This window comes from Oncorhynchus mykiss, chromosome 5 (assembly GCF_013265735.2).
Source record: "Oncorhynchus mykiss isolate Arlee chromosome 5, USDA_OmykA_1.1, whole genome shotgun sequence".
NCBI classification, from domain to species: Eukaryota; Metazoa; Chordata; class Actinopteri; order Salmoniformes; family Salmonidae; genus Oncorhynchus; species Oncorhynchus mykiss.
The window spans coordinates 87,052,001-87,069,440 of NC_048569.1; the positions used below are offsets into that span (position 1 = coordinate 87,052,001).

The 17,440-nt window shown below is 47.1% G+C and overlaps 1 protein-coding gene across 1 annotated transcript; it reads right to left on the bottom strand.

Annotated features, from left to right (window-relative positions):
• Positions 1-3,033: 3,033 nt before the first annotated feature.
• On the bottom strand, positions 3,034-15,699 carry pgm1 (phosphoglucomutase 1). The gene is made up of 11 exons (XM_036978629.1): positions 15,332-15,699; positions 12,648-12,810; positions 11,889-12,032; positions 11,000-11,125; positions 10,318-10,508; positions 9,899-10,053; positions 9,591-9,706; positions 9,072-9,207; positions 4,539-4,722; positions 4,119-4,253; positions 3,034-3,468 (listed from the first exon to the last, which is right to left on the bottom strand). The coding sequence occupies exons 1-11, from the start codon at positions 15,575-15,577 to the stop codon at positions 3,379-3,381; spliced, it is 1,686 nt and encodes a 561-aa protein (XP_036834524.1). The 5' UTR covers positions 15,578-15,699; the 3' UTR covers positions 3,034-3,378.
• Positions 15,700-17,440: the final 1,741 nt, after the last annotated feature.

The following is a 17,440-nucleotide window of genomic DNA, read 5'->3' on the forward strand; positions in this document are numbered from 1 at the left end:
GTCGCCCTGCCAACCACAAAGAAAGTCATTTAGCCATCTAATAGCTCCAGACCAGAGCGGCTTAATGTCAGCCTTATTGTGATTACCTGACGTAATGACAGCCAATCTAAATACAACCTGGGACCCATTACCGGCACGGCCGAAATAGGGGAAGACGTTATGTGTCGCACCGTGTCGGAATCACAGGTCTGGGCCTCAACAATGCAGGTCCAGGACCAAACTGTCCACCCTACTATTCATCCCCCGATGGACCTCAAAGAGGAACCATTTAGAGTCGTTACATATCCCCGTCACAGCCTGTACCTTTGGGGGGTGGGGTTAAGGTGAACCCCTTCTATGCTACAGAGATGCCCAACAAATAAAGGCCAGGGTTTAGTGGATATGAGTCGTCAACATGAATGACATTGACATACATGACAGGTATGGGTGGAATAAGTCTATTTGTGCTCCCCAAAGCAATTTTATTTTCCCCATGTCGAGAGAGAGAGAAAGAGAGAGAGAGAGAGATCGGCCTGATTTTGCTGCTTCTCAACAATTAACTAAATTTGAGACAATTTAGACACAGGACTCAGGAGACGGGATAATGACAAAAGGTGACGTCAATCCATAACCAGTAAATGAGGTTGGAAGAGGACAAGTTTCTCCATTTCTCTTATGCTATACATCAATCTCTTCTCTTCCTAGAGCTGGAAGTTCTGGAACTGTATCGTTCCTCACTAGCTGGAAGTTCTGGAACTGTATTTTCCCTCACTAGCTGGAAGTTCTGGAACTGTATCGTTCCTCACTAGCTGGAAGTTCTGGAACTGTATTTTCCCTCACTAGCTGGAAGTTCTGGAACTGTATTTTCCCTCACTAGCTGGAAGTTCTGGAACTGTATTTTCCCTCACTAGCTGGAAGTTCTGGAACTGTATTTTCCCTCACTACCAGGAAGTTCTGGAACTGTATTTTCCCTCACTAGCTGGAAGTTCTGGAACTGTATTTTCCCTCACTAGCAGGAAGTTCTGGAACTGTATTTTCCCTCACTAGCTGGAAGTTCTGGAACTGTATTTTCCCTCACTAGCTGGAAGTTCTGGAACTGTATTTTCCCTCACTACCAGGAAGTTCTGGAACTGTATTTTCCCTCACTAGCTGGAAGTTCTGGAACTGTATTTTCCCTCACTAGCAGGAAGTTCTGGAACTGTATTTTCCCTCACTAGCTGGAAGTTCTGGAACTGTATTTTCCCTCACTAGCTGGAAGTTCTGGAACTGTATTTTCCCTCACTACCAGGAAGTTCTGGAACTGTATTTTCCCTCACTAGCTGGAAGTTCTGGAACTGTATTTTCCCTCACTAGCTGGAAGTTCTGGAACTGTATTTTCCCTCACTAGCTGGAAGTTCTGGAACTGTATTTTCCCTCACTACCAGGAAGTTCTGGAACTGTATTTTCCCTCACTAGCTGGAAGTTCTGGAACTGTATTTTCCCTCACTAGCAGGAAGTTCTGGAACTGTATTTTCCCTCACTAGCTGGAAGTTCTGGAACTGTATTTTCCCTCACTAGCTGGAAGTTCTGGAACTGTATTTTCCCTCACTACCAGGAAGTTCTGGAACTGTATTTTCCCTCACTAGCTGGAAGTTCTGGAACTGTATTTTCCCTCACTAGCTGGAAGTTCTGGAACTGTATTGTCCATCACTAGATAGAAGTTCTGGAACTGTATTTTCCCTCACTAGCAAGAAGTTCTGGAACTGTATTTTTCCTCACTAGCTGGAAGTTCTGGAACTGTATTGTCCCTCACTAGCTGGAAGTTCTGGAACTGTATTGTCCCTCACTAGCTGGAAGTTCTGGAACTGTATTTTCCCTCACGAGAAGTCGCTCTCTTGCTTAGCTTTCTGTCATCTGGCTAGAAGATCATCTTAAGATCATCTTACACATCATTCAGTATAATGGTGACTGATTATCAAGTACATTTCACTGCAGAGAACAGGAAGAGTAGATTCAATTCGTCTTCTATTCCTCTTCAGGATCAGGACTGTCCCCCAAATGGCACCCTATTCCCTATGTGGTGCACTACTTTAGACCAGGGCCCATAAGGTGTCATTTGGGACGCAACCCAGGAATGTCTTTGGAAAGACTTCACCTTTTGGAAATACTCCCTCTCCCACTTCTCCCATATTGACTCTGGACAGAACCCATTCTGATCCATCCTGCACTTCTTGGCTTGTTTGATGACAGAGGATAGAATAACTTGCCATGTTCATATCCAGAACAGTGTCTCCGCTAAGAGGCCATCACCATTAATATCACTCCACCCACTCATTCCCGTCTCCCCTGGCTCAGTGAAGGGCTGGCTAGTTCTGGCTACCTCAATGCTTTCTCACACACTGTCTGCTGAGGGGTTATGGTCTAGGTCTACCAGAGTTAGTTCTCATCAGTTCAACTAGACAGACACCCCTGGCCTGGTATGTGTGGTGGGAAGTAGAGAGAAGATGAAAGAGAACAAACATTTAGAAGAATAGGAGAGGGGGATGAGAGCAGAGAGATTATGGTAAGGGGGGAAATGTCTGTCTGATACCTCCCAGCCCAGAAGTCAATATACTCTTCTTCAGAGAGGCCCTAAGAGGCTTAGACCCACCTGATGCCAGGAGCTGTTTGTTTAACCTCTGCGTGGCTGCAGCACTAAATTTAAGCACAGTAATGTTTTACCTCTACACATGCAGCATCATTAAGCTACTCCGGCGTTTCCATAGTTGGATTGCCCCCAAACCAGGCCCTCTGGCATCAAAATTGACTGTGTATGTCCCCAAGCTGGTTGACTGATCTCACCACCATAATCACATCCTAGCACTGATCTCTCAGCTGATTGGCTAGATCAGGCATGCTGGGAGAGATTGACATTGGTCACTGACTTCGGGTCTGTCTTAAATGTAGAATTCTACGGACAACAAAACTGACTGTTCATACTGCTTTTGTGTCTTCCCTAAGAAATTCTAATAAATGTATATTGAAATATATATTTATTTAACATCTCCCAAATAAATACACATGAGTGCGACAATATTATTTTGTAAGGAAGTTTTATTCATGGTGAATGGCAGTGTTACATTTTAAGCTTTTGTTTGGATGGCTTTATGGTACAAGTGAGGTGAGGTTGTTCTTCAGAGGCACAAGTGGAACAGTTGATAGGACAGAGTTACCTGGAAGGGTGTGACAGGGCCTGATCAGGGCCAGCAGTCTACGTGATCACAGTGGGGGGCAGGGCCAGCAGTCTACGTGATCACAGTGGGGGGCATGGCCAGCAGTCTACGTGATCACAGTGGGGGGCAGGGCCAGCAGTCTACGTGATCACAGTGGGGGGCATGGCCAGCAGTCTACGTGATCACAGTGGGGGGCATGGCCAGCAGTCTATGTGATCACAGTGGGCCCGGTGCGGCCGGTCTTCTCATGGAGCCCAGAGATCTTCAGCGCAATCTCCACCAGAGGTTTCAGCATGACCTGAGGAAGCCAAACAGTCAACATTACACTCCAGTCTCACTCGGTCATAGCCTCTTCCTATAACCCCACTAACGTATATGCTATAGTTACAGACTGAACATAAGTCCAACTAGCCCTGGAACAAGCCAAGCTGAGCCGCTACCATAATGCTTTCACCTATCCAATCCTTTTAGATTTGTAAGCAATAGAAATGGTCCTAAATTAATCTGTGCCATAGAAGGCCTCTTTATCCAAAATTATTGTTTTTTCCCACCATTCTGTCAGTTTGTCTTTCTCACTCCATCAGTCTGTCCCTCCTGCCCAGACCACTCAGAATGATTTTATGAAGTGTCAACTCTGTGCTTTTCGACCTTATTTTTTCCCATGGCCTGATATCAACCATGACTCAACTCTTAGCCAAACATTTCTTCTCCTTCAAGTCAACTAAGAATTCATAAAGGCACTATTGTTGGACCCGACGACCCAAAACAAGCTAGCTGCCAGGCTTGTGTGTGTGTGTTGTGTGTGTGTGTGTGTGTGTGTGTAGAAATACTTCATCTTCCATTGAATCATCATGACAAGTACAAGAGCTCCCCCACTGTGCCTCTAAAATGATCCTGTCACATCCAATCAGAGAAGAGCCCTGCAGCTCCTCAGCCCCCAGGTCTCACCTGTGCGTCGCCGTAGATTTTGGCGGGGTCCTTCTCATAGCTGTCTATGTAGAGCCTGACGGTCGCACCAGCGCTGCCTGTCCCACTGAGACGAAAGATGATCCTGGAGCCGTCGGAGAAGACAATCCTCAGACCCTGAGCGACACAGAGAGTGAGATAACTAAGGAGGAACTCAATATACTGGGAATATGGAGCAGAACTAATAATTATATGTGCCTCTAGTGATGCTTCAAGTCTATATTTGCAGGAAATGTGCTGGTCATCTATCAACATTCTATGAACTATTAATATCACAATAATATTGTCATAACCATCCATCACTCTTTATCATGAACATGTACTGACAGAATTGTATCCACCACACCCATGTCCCATGCTGGGATGCCTCTCTCTAGATGCCTTTTTGGCCCCGTCTCTCACCTGGTTCTTGGAGACGCTGCCGTCCACAGGGTCGGTGTAGGCAAAATTGTCAGAGACAGCCACCTCATAGCTCTTGTCTCCCGATGAAAACTTCTGGCCCACAAAGGACTTGTCAAACATCTTAGCCTCAAGCTCCTTGATCATGGTGTTGGCTTTGTCTGAGTCCACTTCTTCATAATCATACCTGTTGTAGACAGGGGTTAGGGTTACACCTGATGTAGACGGGACGGGGGTTAGGGTTACACCTGGTGTAGACGGGACGCGGGGGTTACACCTGATGTAGACGGGACGGGGGTTAGGGTTACACCTGGTGTAGACGGGACGCGGGGGTTACACCTGGTGTAGACGGGACGGGGGTTACGGTTACACCTGGTGTAGACGGGGCGGGGGGGTTACACCTGGTGTAGACGGGGCGGGGGGGTTACACCTGTTGTAGACGGGACGGGGGGGTTACACCTGTTGTAGACGGGACGGGGGGGTTACACCTGTTGTAGACGGGACGGAGGGGTTACACCTGGTGTAGACGGGACGGGGGAGTTAAACCTGGTGTAGACGGGACGGGGGAGTTACACCTGGTGTAGACGGGACGGGGGAGTTACACCTGTTGTAGACGGGACGGAGGGGTTACACCTGGTGTAGACGGGACGGGGGAGTTAAACCTGGTGTAGACGGGACGGGGGAGTTACACCTGGTGTAGACGGGACGGGGGAGTTACACCTGTTGTAGACGGGACGGAGGGGTTACACCTGTTGTAGACGGGACAGGGGGGGTTACACCTGGTGTAGACGGGGCGGGGGAGTTACACCTGGTGTAGACGGGACGGGGGAGTTACACCTGGTGTAGACGGGGCGGGGGAGTTACACCTGGTGTAGACGGGGCGGGGGAGTTACACCTGGTGTAGACGGGGCGGGGGAGTTACACCTGTTGTAGACGGGACGGGGGAGTTACACCTGTTGTAGACGGGACGGAGGGGTTACACCTGTTGTAGACGGTACGGGGGAGTTACACCTGGTGTAGACGGGGCGGGGGAGTTACACCTGGTGTAGACGGGACGGGGGAGTTACACCTGGTGTAGACGGGACGGGGGGTTACACCTGTTGTAGACGGGACGGGGGGTTACACCTGTTGTAGACGGGACGGGGGGTTACACCTGGTGTAGACGGGACGGGGGGGTTACACCTGGTGTAGACGGGACGGGGGGGTTACACCTGGTGTAGACGGGACGGGGGGGTTACACCTGGTGTAGACGGGACGGGGGGGTTACACCTGGTGTAGACGGGACGGGGGGGTTACACCTGGTGTAGACGGGACGGGGGGGTTACACCTGGTGTAGACGGGACGGGGGGGTTACACCTGGTGTAGACGGGACGGGGGGGTTACACCTGGTGTAGACGGGACGGGGGGGTTACACCTGGTGTAGACGGGACGGGGGGGTTACACCTGGTGTAGACGGGACGGGGGGGTTACACCTGGTGTAGACGGGACGGGGGGGTTACACCTGGTGTAGACGGGACGGGGGGGTTACACCTGGTGTAGACGGGACGGGGGAGTTACACCTGGTGTAGACGGGACGGGGGAGTTACACCTGGTGTAGACGGGACGGGGGAGTTACACCTGGTGTAGACGGGACGGGGGAGTTACACCTGGTGTAGACGGGACGGGGGAGTTACACCTGGTGTAGACGGGACGGGGGAGTTACACCTGGTGTAGACGGGACGGGGGAGTTACACCTGGTGTAGACGGGACGGGGGAGTTACACCTGGTGTAGACGGGACGGGGGAGTTACACCTGGTGTAGACGGGACGGGGGAGTTACACCTGGTGTAGACGGGACGGGGGAGTTACACCTGGTGTAGACGGGACGGGGGAGTTACACCTGGTGTAGACGGGACGGGGGAGTTACACCTGGTGTAGACGGGACGGGGGAGTTACACCTGGTGTAGACGGGACGGGGGAGTTACACCTGGTGTAGACGGGACGGGGGAGTTACACCTGGTGTAGACGGGACGGGGGAGTTACACCTGGTGTAGACGGGACGGGGGAGTTACACCTGGTGTAGACGGGACGGGGGAGTTACACCTGGTGTAGACGGGACGGGGGAGTTACACCTGGTGTAGACGGGACGGGGGAGTTACACCTGGTGTAGACGGGACGGGGGAGTTACACCTGGTGTAGACGGGACGGGGGAGTTACACCTGGTGTAGACGGGACGGGGGAGTTACACCTGGTGTAGACGGGACGGGGGAGTTACACCTGGTGTAGACGGGACGGGGGAGTTACACCTGGTGTAGACGGGACGGGGGAGTTACACCTGGTGTAGACGGGACGGGGGAGTTACACCTGGTGTAGACGGGACGGGGGAGTTACACCTGGTGTAGACGGGACGGGGGAGTTACACCTGGTGTAGACGGGACGGGGGAGTTACACCTGGTGTAGACGGGACGGGGGAGTTACACCTGGTGTAGACGGGACGGGGGAGTTACACCTGGTGTAGACGGGACGGGGAGTTACACCTGGTGTAGACGGGACGGGGGAGTTACACCTGGTGTAGACGGGGCGGTTACACCTGGTGTAGACGGGCTGTATCACCGCCTGGTACAGCAACTGCTCCGCCCACAACCTTAAGGCTCTCCAGAGGGTAGTGAGGTCTGCACAACGCATCACCGGGGGCAAACTACCTGCCCTCCAGGACACCTACACCACCCGATGTCACAGGAAGGTCAAAAAGATCATCAAGGACAACAACCACCCGAGCCACTGCCTGTTCACCCTGCTATCATCCAGAAGGTGAGGTCAGTACAGGTTAGAGGTCGACCGATTAATCGGAATGGCCGATTAATTAGGGCTGATTTCAAGTTCTCATAACAATCGGGAAAAAAATCTGTATTTTTGGACACCGATTTTTGCCAATATTTTTTTTTACACCTTTATTTAACTAGGCAAGTCAGTTAAGAACACATTCTTATTTTCAATGACGGCCTAGGAACGGTGGGTTCCAATGTCAGCTCGGGGGATCCAATTTTGCAACCCTTCAGTTAACTAGTCCACGCTATAACGACCTGCCTCTCTCTAGTTGCACTCCACAAGGAGACTACTGACTGCCTGTTACGCGAATGAAGTAAGCCAAGGGAAGTTGCTAGCTAGCATTAAACTTGTCTTATTAAAAACAATCATAATCATTAGTTAACTACACATGGTTGATATTACTAGATATTATCTAGCTTGTCCTGCGTTGCATATAATCTGACTGAGCATACAAGCATACAAGTATCTAAGTATCTGACTGAGCGGTGGTAGACAGAAGCAGGCGAGTAAACATTCGTTCAAACAGCATTTGTGAGTTTTGCCAGCAGCTCTTCATTGTGCGTCAAGCATTGCGCTGTTTATGACTTCAAACCTATCAACTCCCGAGATGAGACTGGTGTAAATAAAGTGAAAAGGCTAGCTAGTTATCTCGCGCTAATAGCTTTTCAAACGTCACTCACTCTGAGCCTGTGGTTGTTCCCCTTGCTCTGCATGGGTAACGCTGCTTCGAGGGTGGCTGTTGTCGATGTGTTCCTGGTTCGAGCCCAGGGAAGAGCGAGGAGAGGGACAGAAGCTATACTGTTACACTGGCAATACTAAAGTGACTATAAGAACATCCAATTGTCAAAGGTTAATGAAATACAAATGGTATAGAGGGAAATAGTCCTATAATTCCTATAATAACTACAACCTAAAACTTCTTACCTGGGAATATTGAAGACTCATGTTAAAAGGAACCACCAGCTTTCATATGTTCTCATGTTCTGAGCAAGGAATTTCAACGTTAGCTTTCTTACATGGCACATATTGCACTTTTACTTTCTTCTCCAACACTTTGTTTTTGCATTATTTAAACCAAATAGAACACGTTTCATTATTTATTTGAGGCTAAATTGATTTTATTGATGTATTATATTAAGTTAAAATAAGTGTTCATTCAGTAGTTGTAGTAATTGTCATTATTGCAAATAAAAAATTGGCTGATTAGTCAGTATCGGCTTTTTGGTAGAAAAATCATAATCGGTCGACCTCTAGTACAGGTGCATCAAAGCTGGGACCGACAGACTGAAAAACAGCTTCTATCTCAAGGACGTCAGACTGTTAAACAGGCATCACTAACATTGAGTCTGTTGGCAGCAGCCACTCAATCTCTAGCCACTTTAATAATTGGATGCAATAAATGTATCACTAGTCACTTAAGCAATGCCACTTTATATAATGTTTACATACCCTACATTACTCATCTCAAATGTATATACTGTATTCTATACCATCTACTGCATCTTTGCCATCGCTCATCCATATATTTATATGTACATATTCTTAATCATTCCTTTACACTTGTGTATAAGGTAGTTGTTGTGAAATTGTTAGGTTAGATATTACTGCACGGCCCGAACTAGAAGCACAAGCATTTCGCTACACATTAATATCTGCTAACCAAGTGTATGTGACCAATCTGCTTTGATTTGACTGCACCACTGGAGGGCAGCAGAGTTCAACCACTAACCTGGTGAAGAAGTTCCTGCCAAATTTGTTCCAGTGGTCTTTCATGATCTCTTCCACACTCTGCTTCCTGTGGGCTAGGATGGACATCCAGGCCAGCACCGCCCACAAGCCGTCCTTCTCACGGATGTGATCAGAGCCTTTGGTAAACAATGACGAGAGGAGGGGAAGATATGTACAAACACGTCTTACCACAATGCCTTGCCCAACTGACTGGAACGATGTAACACCATTGACTCTCTTTATCAAACTACTAGAGCTGATATAATGCATACAAAGCTACATTATGCTGTACAACTAGAATGCTGGTCTTTGGAAAAGAGAGCAATGCTCACTATGTAGGCTGGTAAGCTTAACAAAAATCATGCCATGTGGCTGGAGGCTGGTAATAACAAAGTTCATAACACAACTGACAATGTAAACAAATGTGTGTGTTATTTTAGTGAGTGTCTACCGTCTTTTGTTCTGCCATGGCCCTGGTCAGCTAACGTTAAGATCCCAGTCCTCCTAACTCCTAACTCACCAGTGCCGAAGCTCTCCTCTCCGCACAGAGACAGCTTGCCAGCGTCCATCAGGTTGCCAAAGAACTTCCAGCCAGTAGGAGTCTCATACAGATTCATCTTCAAGGCTTTAGCCACACTGAGGCACAGCGATAGGATATTCAAATCAACTATTTAGCTAACTCCGCCAGTTAAACATTAATGAGGAAACTGAAATGCTGATTAATGTGCACTGTCCAAGTAAAATAAATGTCATAAACAAACAAAATAAAAAAAGGTACAATCAAGAAGAAGCTAGGAATGGACTGCGTGGAGTGGACGTTAGGCTCACTTGTCCAGAGCTCCACTGGTGGGCATGCTGCGGGCCAGACCTTTGACCCCAGTCTTCTGGAAGTAGGGGATGCAAGTGATGTTGGCTGCAATGATGGCCACAGAGTCAGAAGGGTTGACAAAGAAGCCATGCTTTCCAAGGACCATGTTACGATCCTGAGGAGAGGGTAGGAATAGAGAGCAGAGGGTAGGAGAACAGAGGAGAGTTCAGCATCTGAACAGACTGCAGGAGATATAAAGAGGTTTGGATTGTGGGATGATTCAAGGACTGGTACTATGGACACGGGTCATGCATGGAATAGCCTCGATTCCAAGCTGCCTTCAGCCGAGTGATGAACGAGACCTGGAGCCTATATTTGAACTATGCAAGGATGAGATGGGGCTGAAATCTTCAACTGGTTCCCCCGACTGTCAACTTACACCGTCACCATCAAAGGCCGCTCCGAGGTCGTAATCTCCTCCCTTCATGGCGTTGACCAGGTCAGAGGCGTAGGTCAGATTGGGGTCAGGGTGATGACCACCAAAGTCCTCCTTGGGGACACAGTTGAAGGCACCGTCAGCGGCAGCGCCCAACTCCTCACAGACAATCTTCTTCACGTAGGGTCCAACCACTGAAGGGGGTAAAGGTTATCATGAAGGGAGGTGTGGCTGTACAGTGCATTGCGTGGCTGTACAGTGCATTGTGTCTCTGGTGCGAATCTATCTGAACTGAAAACAGCATTGGTGAGAAATCAGACTATTGGACAATAAGTCACGCAGTACTGAAGATACAAACATTACTGAGAGCAGGAATCGAATTCATTACATTTTAGTCAATTAGCAGACGCTCTTATACAGAGTGACTTACAGGAACAATTAGGGTTAAGTGCCTTGCTCAAGGGCACAGACAGATTGTTCACCTAGTCGGCTCTGGGATTCGATTACTGGCCCAACGCTCGTAATCGTCAGGCTACCTACCACCATCTCTACCTTGTAGCTAATGCTATAGCACAAATATTTAGACAAGGCATTACAAGCACACAGATCATTGTCAATAGAGGGACTGTGGTATCATACAGCAGTCAGCTGAGCGGATCAGTAATCTACAGTATATGTAGAGTACCTCCGTGCATGGCATCCAGACGGACTTTAATGTGATTGGCTCCAGACACAAGCTGTTTTAGGGCATTGAAGTCGAAGATTCCCCTCAGCATCTCAGCGTAGGACTCCACAGAGTCCACGATCTCCACTGTAGAGGACAAACAGCAGTTAGGATAGATTAGATGTACTAACTATAATAAACTGGGTGGTTCGAGCCCTGAATGTTGATTGGCCGAAAGCCGTGGTATATCAGACCGTACACCAGGTGTATGACAAAACATTGGTAACCAGTTTATAATAGCAAGACGGCACCTCGGGGGTTTGTGGTATATGGCTAATATACCAGTTTATAATAGCAAGAGGGCACCTCGGGGGTTTGTGGTATATGGCTAATATACCAGTTTATAATAGCAAGAGGGCACCTCGGGGGTTTGTGGTATATGGCTAATATACCAGTTTATAATAGCAAGAGGGCACCTCGGGGGTTTGTGGTATATGGCTAATATACCAGTTTATAATAGCAAGAGGGCACCTCGGGGGTTTGTGGTATATGGCTAATATACCAGTTTATAATAGCAAGAGGGCACCTCGGGGGTTTGTGGTATATGGCTAATATACCATTGCTAAGGGCTGTATACAGGCACTATGCATTGCACCTAAGAACAGCCCTTAGCTGTGGTATATTGGCCATATACCACACCCCGTTGTGCCTTATTGCTTATGTAGCCTGTTTCTAGACTTAGGAGAAGACATACAACTAGAAGACATACACATACTTTACTGATTGTAATAATACACCTGAACTTGCGTGCCTTGCCCAAGGATTTATACCAGTGAGCTTCTCCCAGGTTTGGTCTCCAAGCTAACCCATCCCTGTCAGTTGAGAAGAATTCCTGCCCATCCTGCTGTACCTGTCATGGGCTTGAATGTGTCCACCTCAAACGTCTGCTTGCCGATCTTGGAGATGTCAACCTTGAGGTCGGGGCAGATGTGGTACTCTGTTAGGCTCTTGCTGATCTGGAATATTTTGTCTGTGATTCCCTCGGGCGCAGGACCTGGAGACAGACACATACAATAAGGAGAGGAGGATAAAGAGAAAGATTATGTAAAACAGCCACGCTCCATCACTAGGCATCCTAAACCTTGCCATAAAATTACTGATTGGATTGTGTGCTTATTCTATCCTGAAACGTCCTCAATCTTCGTTATAAAGGCAGGCTAAGTACAGTTTAAATGTTACCCCATCTCTCACTGGCCTTTCTCCTCCTATGGCTTTCCCCTTCCATGCCTCCCTCCTCTTCCCCATGTCTCACTGGCCTTTCTCCTCCTATGGCTTTCCCCTTCCTTGCCTCCCTCCTCTTCCCCATGTCTCACTGGCCTTTCTCCCCTATGGCTTTCCCCTTCCTTGCCTCCCTCCTCTTCCCCATGTCTCACTGGCCTTTCTCCCCTATGGCTTTCCCCTTCCTTGCCTCCCTCCTCTTCCCCATGTCTCACTGGCCTTTCTCCCCTATGGCTTTCCCCTTCCTTGACTCCCTCCTCTTCCCCATGTCTCCCTCTCCTGTCACTATTTCCAGTCTCTCTCCTCCCTTCTCCGTTTATCTCCTTCCTGTCTTCAACCTCTCCAATTCATCTCTCTCCCTCTCCTCTCCCTCCCTCCTGTCCCATCTCACCTCCGGAGGCGATGTTGTACTTGATGCCAAAGTCTCCTTTAGGGCCACCGGGGTTGTGGCTGGCCGTGAGGATGATTCCTCCCACGGCTTTGAGCTTGCGGATCACACAGGACACAGCGGGGGTGGACATGATGCCATTCTGACCAATGACCAGGTGGCCTATCTGCATGGAGACAGGAGAGAGAGGGAGGAAGGTATGGAGAGAACAATGGGTAAATTATCATTCTCTGATGTCATGTTTTATATATTAAACTGTAAGTCATATATTACATTGACCTATCCAGTCGACACAGGTAAGGATGAAAATAGAAGAGGAGTGCACAGATTCAACACAATTCGCCATTGCTGAGGTCAGGCTGCTATGTGGGCGCTAAACAAGCAGCTGAGTGACATGGGAGAGTATGGAAAGTAAACCATGTCTAGGGCAGGGTTATCCTAAATCCCCCTGGTGCATGTTGTGTTTTTTGCCCTAGCACTAAACAGCTGATTCAAATAACTAACTCATCAAGCTTTGATTATTTGAATCAGTTGTGTAGTGCTAGGGCAAAAACTAAAACGTGCACCCAACAGGGGCCCCAGGACCGAGTTTGGGAAACCCTGGTATGGGGGGGGGGGGGGGGGGGGGGATTGGTGGGTTATTCTGACCTCTACCCAATTGAGATGGTTTGGGATGAGTTGGACCACAGAGTGATGGAAAAGCAGCCAACAAGTTCACAGCATATGTGGGAACTCCCTGGAAAAGCATTCCAGGTGAAGCTAGTTGAGAGAATGCAAAGAGTATGTAAAGAGTATGTAAATATGTCATTAAGACAAAGGGTGGCTACTTTGAATAATCTCATAAAATATATTTTGATTTGTTTAACACTTTTCTGGTTACTATATGATGCCATGTGTTTTCTCATAGTTGATGTCTTCACTATTATTCTACAATGTAGAAAATAGTAAAAAGAAAAATTTTAAAAACCCTTAAAGGAGTAGGCGTGTCCAAACTTTTGACTGTACGTAGGTCGCAAATAAAAGAAGCAATATGTTATACATCATGAATAAGAAGAGTTCTGATGATCATGTTCCTTTTGTGCAGGATTATATGGGACAGATCATAGTGGAGCTATATGGTGTGATAATGACGTTGGTCTGTCTGAACATTGTGTTCAGCCAGGAGGTCAGTGTCGCTAGTGCTCATGTTGTGCCTGGGCTCCGTGACAGCATACCACCACACCGACCTTTCCTCTAAAGTTGCAGAGGGAATGAACAGAACCCGGCTGTGCCACTGACAGTCTCCTTATGAAACAAGCCCTCAATGCTGCACTTTTTCCAATTACTACAACCTTGCAGAGAACCGCTGTCTTTGTTCGTATACTAAACATGCATGGCAAGGAAGAGTGTCCACTGACTGTTTAGGCTACATAATGGGAAAGTAATGGTGGGGTTTTTCATCAACGTGGGAAAGAGCACCATGCCATCTCCCCTCTGTGCACGTCATCAAAAGAACAGCAAGGTCAGTAAGCACAACTTTTATTTGGAAACTATCAGACCAGGGTTGAAATAAGGTAACAGGGCTTAAAAGAAACGCCAGAGCAGAGTTCCCACATCCGGTTTTCAGCGAGCAGGGTGCAATTGTGGCCTGCAATTCAGGGCGCTCCTGCATATGGCCCTTCCTGCAGCTACCCCTCATTATACGTCTATTGGTCCATTGTTAAGCTAGGACTCCGGTACACAGACAGGAGGCGGGGAGGGCTCCAGTAAATTAGATGGAAGTAACTTTGAATGCCAACTGCTGATAAACCCCACAGAAGAAGAGGCGGGGGTGACAACGGATGCTAGCAAGGACAACGGTAGACAGCGTTCTTCACCCACAGCCTGCCGGTGTAACGGATATGAAACGGCTAGCTTAGTTAGCGGTGCGCGCTAAATAGCGTTTCAATCGGTGACGTCACTTGCTCTGAGACCTTGAAGTAGTAGTTCCCCTTGCTCTGCAAGAGCCGCGGCTTTTGTGGAGCGATGGGTGACTGTTGTTGATGTGTGCATGGTTCGCACCCGGGTATGGGCGAGGGGACGGTTTAAAGTTATACACGGTTTAAAGTTATACTGTTACACCGGACAATGCATTCCCACAGTTCTGTTAACGAAGGCGAGGCGAGGCCAGGTCAGCCCCCCCCCTAAATGTTCGCTCAGCCTCAAACTGTGAATAAAAACATGAGATCAGCTATAAAACAGCAAAACAAATGCACTACACCATGAAAAAGTGTACAATTGTAGGAAATTAGCATTAAAAATGGCAAAATTCTCAGCCTCATGACAAAATGTGTAGAATAGCATTATAAAACTGCACATTTTTCTCTGCACCATGGCAAAAATGTGTTGAAATGCAGTAAGTTAGCTAAGTTAGTTTTTTTTGTATCCTACAAAATTATTTAGGGTGGTGGGGCCCCAACTGTGGTAGTCCGACAATGGCAATAAGTTCAATTTAATTTTATTATACAGATGGCAATTCCATTTTATCCAATATAAAATAACGTATCGGGATTGGCAACAATGTATCCGCCAAACTTCAAAACTGATGAAGCGCTACAATGTACCACTGATTGGAGCGGTCACTGTTAACACTGGGAGCTGTCAAAGACGCTAGGCTAGCTGCTAATGGTATACGTGTTTGGGGGTGAGGCCATGGTATTATTACTGACCCCATTAGCAGCGGCGATCTGGATGATCAACTTAATGGCATCTTTCATGAAAAACCTTCCATCGCCTCCCACTACGAGCAGTCCAGGCTGACGCTCCGCTGGTTCGATGCAAGAGATAATGCTTTGAATGAAGTTCTCTGCATAGTGCTCATTCGTTTGAAAGACTGTCACTCTTTTCCTCAGTCCACTCGTGCCAGGCTTCTGGTCGGGATAAGCCTTGGTTTTGACTACTGTGATTTTCGTCATTTTCCACAAAAGGTTGACAGCCCGTGTGATCCGCGTATTCGGTTGAGGCGAATGCACCGCATAGCTGCCACACGTACACACTCGAAGATCCCCCTTGGTTAGGTCCTTCCCACCTTTAGATTTAAACGGACAGTACTGGACTTTGATTCAAGGCCTGGCGCATAAAATAAACAATATTCAAAAGAAGTCTGATGCCACAATGTATTTGTGCCTCAAGCATGGCAACACTAGGACCAAAATAAAACTGTAAGATGCAGTATCTAATGGTTTGACTAATTTCAGTTTGTGACAAAACAAGCAAGTATAGTGTAGAGAGAATCATTGTACCATCTAAATCGCTGTTAAATATATTCTCTATAACCAATATTGTATTTTCAGATTTTTGAAGCTTGTGTAAAAAGCAAAAGCCAAAATTAAGAAATAACACAGAACAGATTTACCGCTTCTTAGACCTGCTTTCAATGAGAATGACAGATCTATAACTCACACTTCTGTGTGAATTTGGTCAATCTCCCAAAAAGTTAGATATTGCCACTTTAAATGAATAAACAACTTTTTGTCTCAGATACAACGGTAGGCAACCCTAGTCCTGAAGTTAATGTTTTTTTTATTTAACCGACTTGGAAGACCAGGTGTGTTGAATTTAGGCAATCACTGAACAGATCAATTAACTCAGTTGGTCAGGTGTCAAAATAAAAATAAAAAATAAATAAAAAAATGTATTGGTCACATACACGTGTTTAGCAGATATTATTGCGGGTGTAGCGAAATCATTGTGCTTCTATCCAGGTGTTGTCCCTAGTTGGAACAAAATCCTGCAGTCACTGTGGAACTCCAGGAACAGGGTTGGCTACCGCTGCCCTAGGACCATTCTGTTTTTTCATTTTATTTTAAATGTAACCTTTATTTAACCAGGCAAGTCAGTTAAGAACAAATTCTTATTTACAATGATGGCCTACCCCAGCCAAACTCGGACGTGTGCCCTATGGGACTCCCAACCACAGCCAGATGTGAACCAGCTTGGATTTGAACCAGGGATTGTAGTGACGCCTCTTGCAGTGCCTTAGACTGCTGCGCCACTCGTGTGTCTGTCTACAACATATGGGTTCATTGACACTGTAGGTTGTGTTTTCTCAGTGAGGATTTGATTGATTCTGTACGGCATCAAATAATGAGATGGAATTAGACAAAACATTTCAATGCATCTCCTAGTGCATAGAGCAGTTTGGGACAAACTTAACAGATATATAAAAAATGTTTAACCTTTGATTAGAGTGGTGAACCACTCTTTTAAAACTGCAAGTCAGTAAAGCAATGAGCAAACATGCCATAGCACTTGAGTCAGCCCATGTTCCGAAGAAACAACCCCCCCCCCCCCCCAAAAAAAAAAAACATGCACCAAAAAATTTAGCAAGCTACTGAGATTCTTGGGGGAATGTTTCAGCTACTTCTTGCCCAGGAATTGTGTTACAACCAGCCCAACAATCAGAAGCACATGGGGTATGCGGTTGTTGTGACAGAGGCCAGGCGAGGTCATCATCTAGTTTCTCTAATGCATCAATCAGTTTGAACACCACACCAAGTAAAAGCAGTGCTGTTTATCAACAGGGCCTGGCTGTCATCGTGAAGCAGCGCTCTTATTTGATAAATCAAAATAATAACATGCAGTGGTGAGGTCCTCGAAAGTGGCAATCAATCGTTGAAACACTTGAAAAACATGTCTATGTCAAGTGTCCATGTGCAGCGGTTAGGACGGAGTCAGGCGCAGGATACAGAACTGAGTAAAATACGTACTTTACTTGAAAATAAACAACATTTCCACACAGGGAAAACACACCAGCTCACAGAAGTCTTGAACACTAA

Coding starts and splice junctions, on each gene's coding strand:
- pgm1 (XM_036978629.1), bottom strand. CDS start 15,577: ATGACGAAAATCACAGTAGTCAAAACCAAGGCTTATCCCGACCAGAAG. Junction 12,033..12,647: donor GTACAACATCGCCTCCGGAG/GTGAGATGGGAC, acceptor GTCTGTCTCCAG/GTCCTGCGCCCGAGGGAATC. Junction 4,723..9,071: donor GGCAGGAACTTCTTCACCAG/GTTAGTGGTTGA, acceptor TGTCTACAACAG/GTATGATTATGAAGAAGTGG.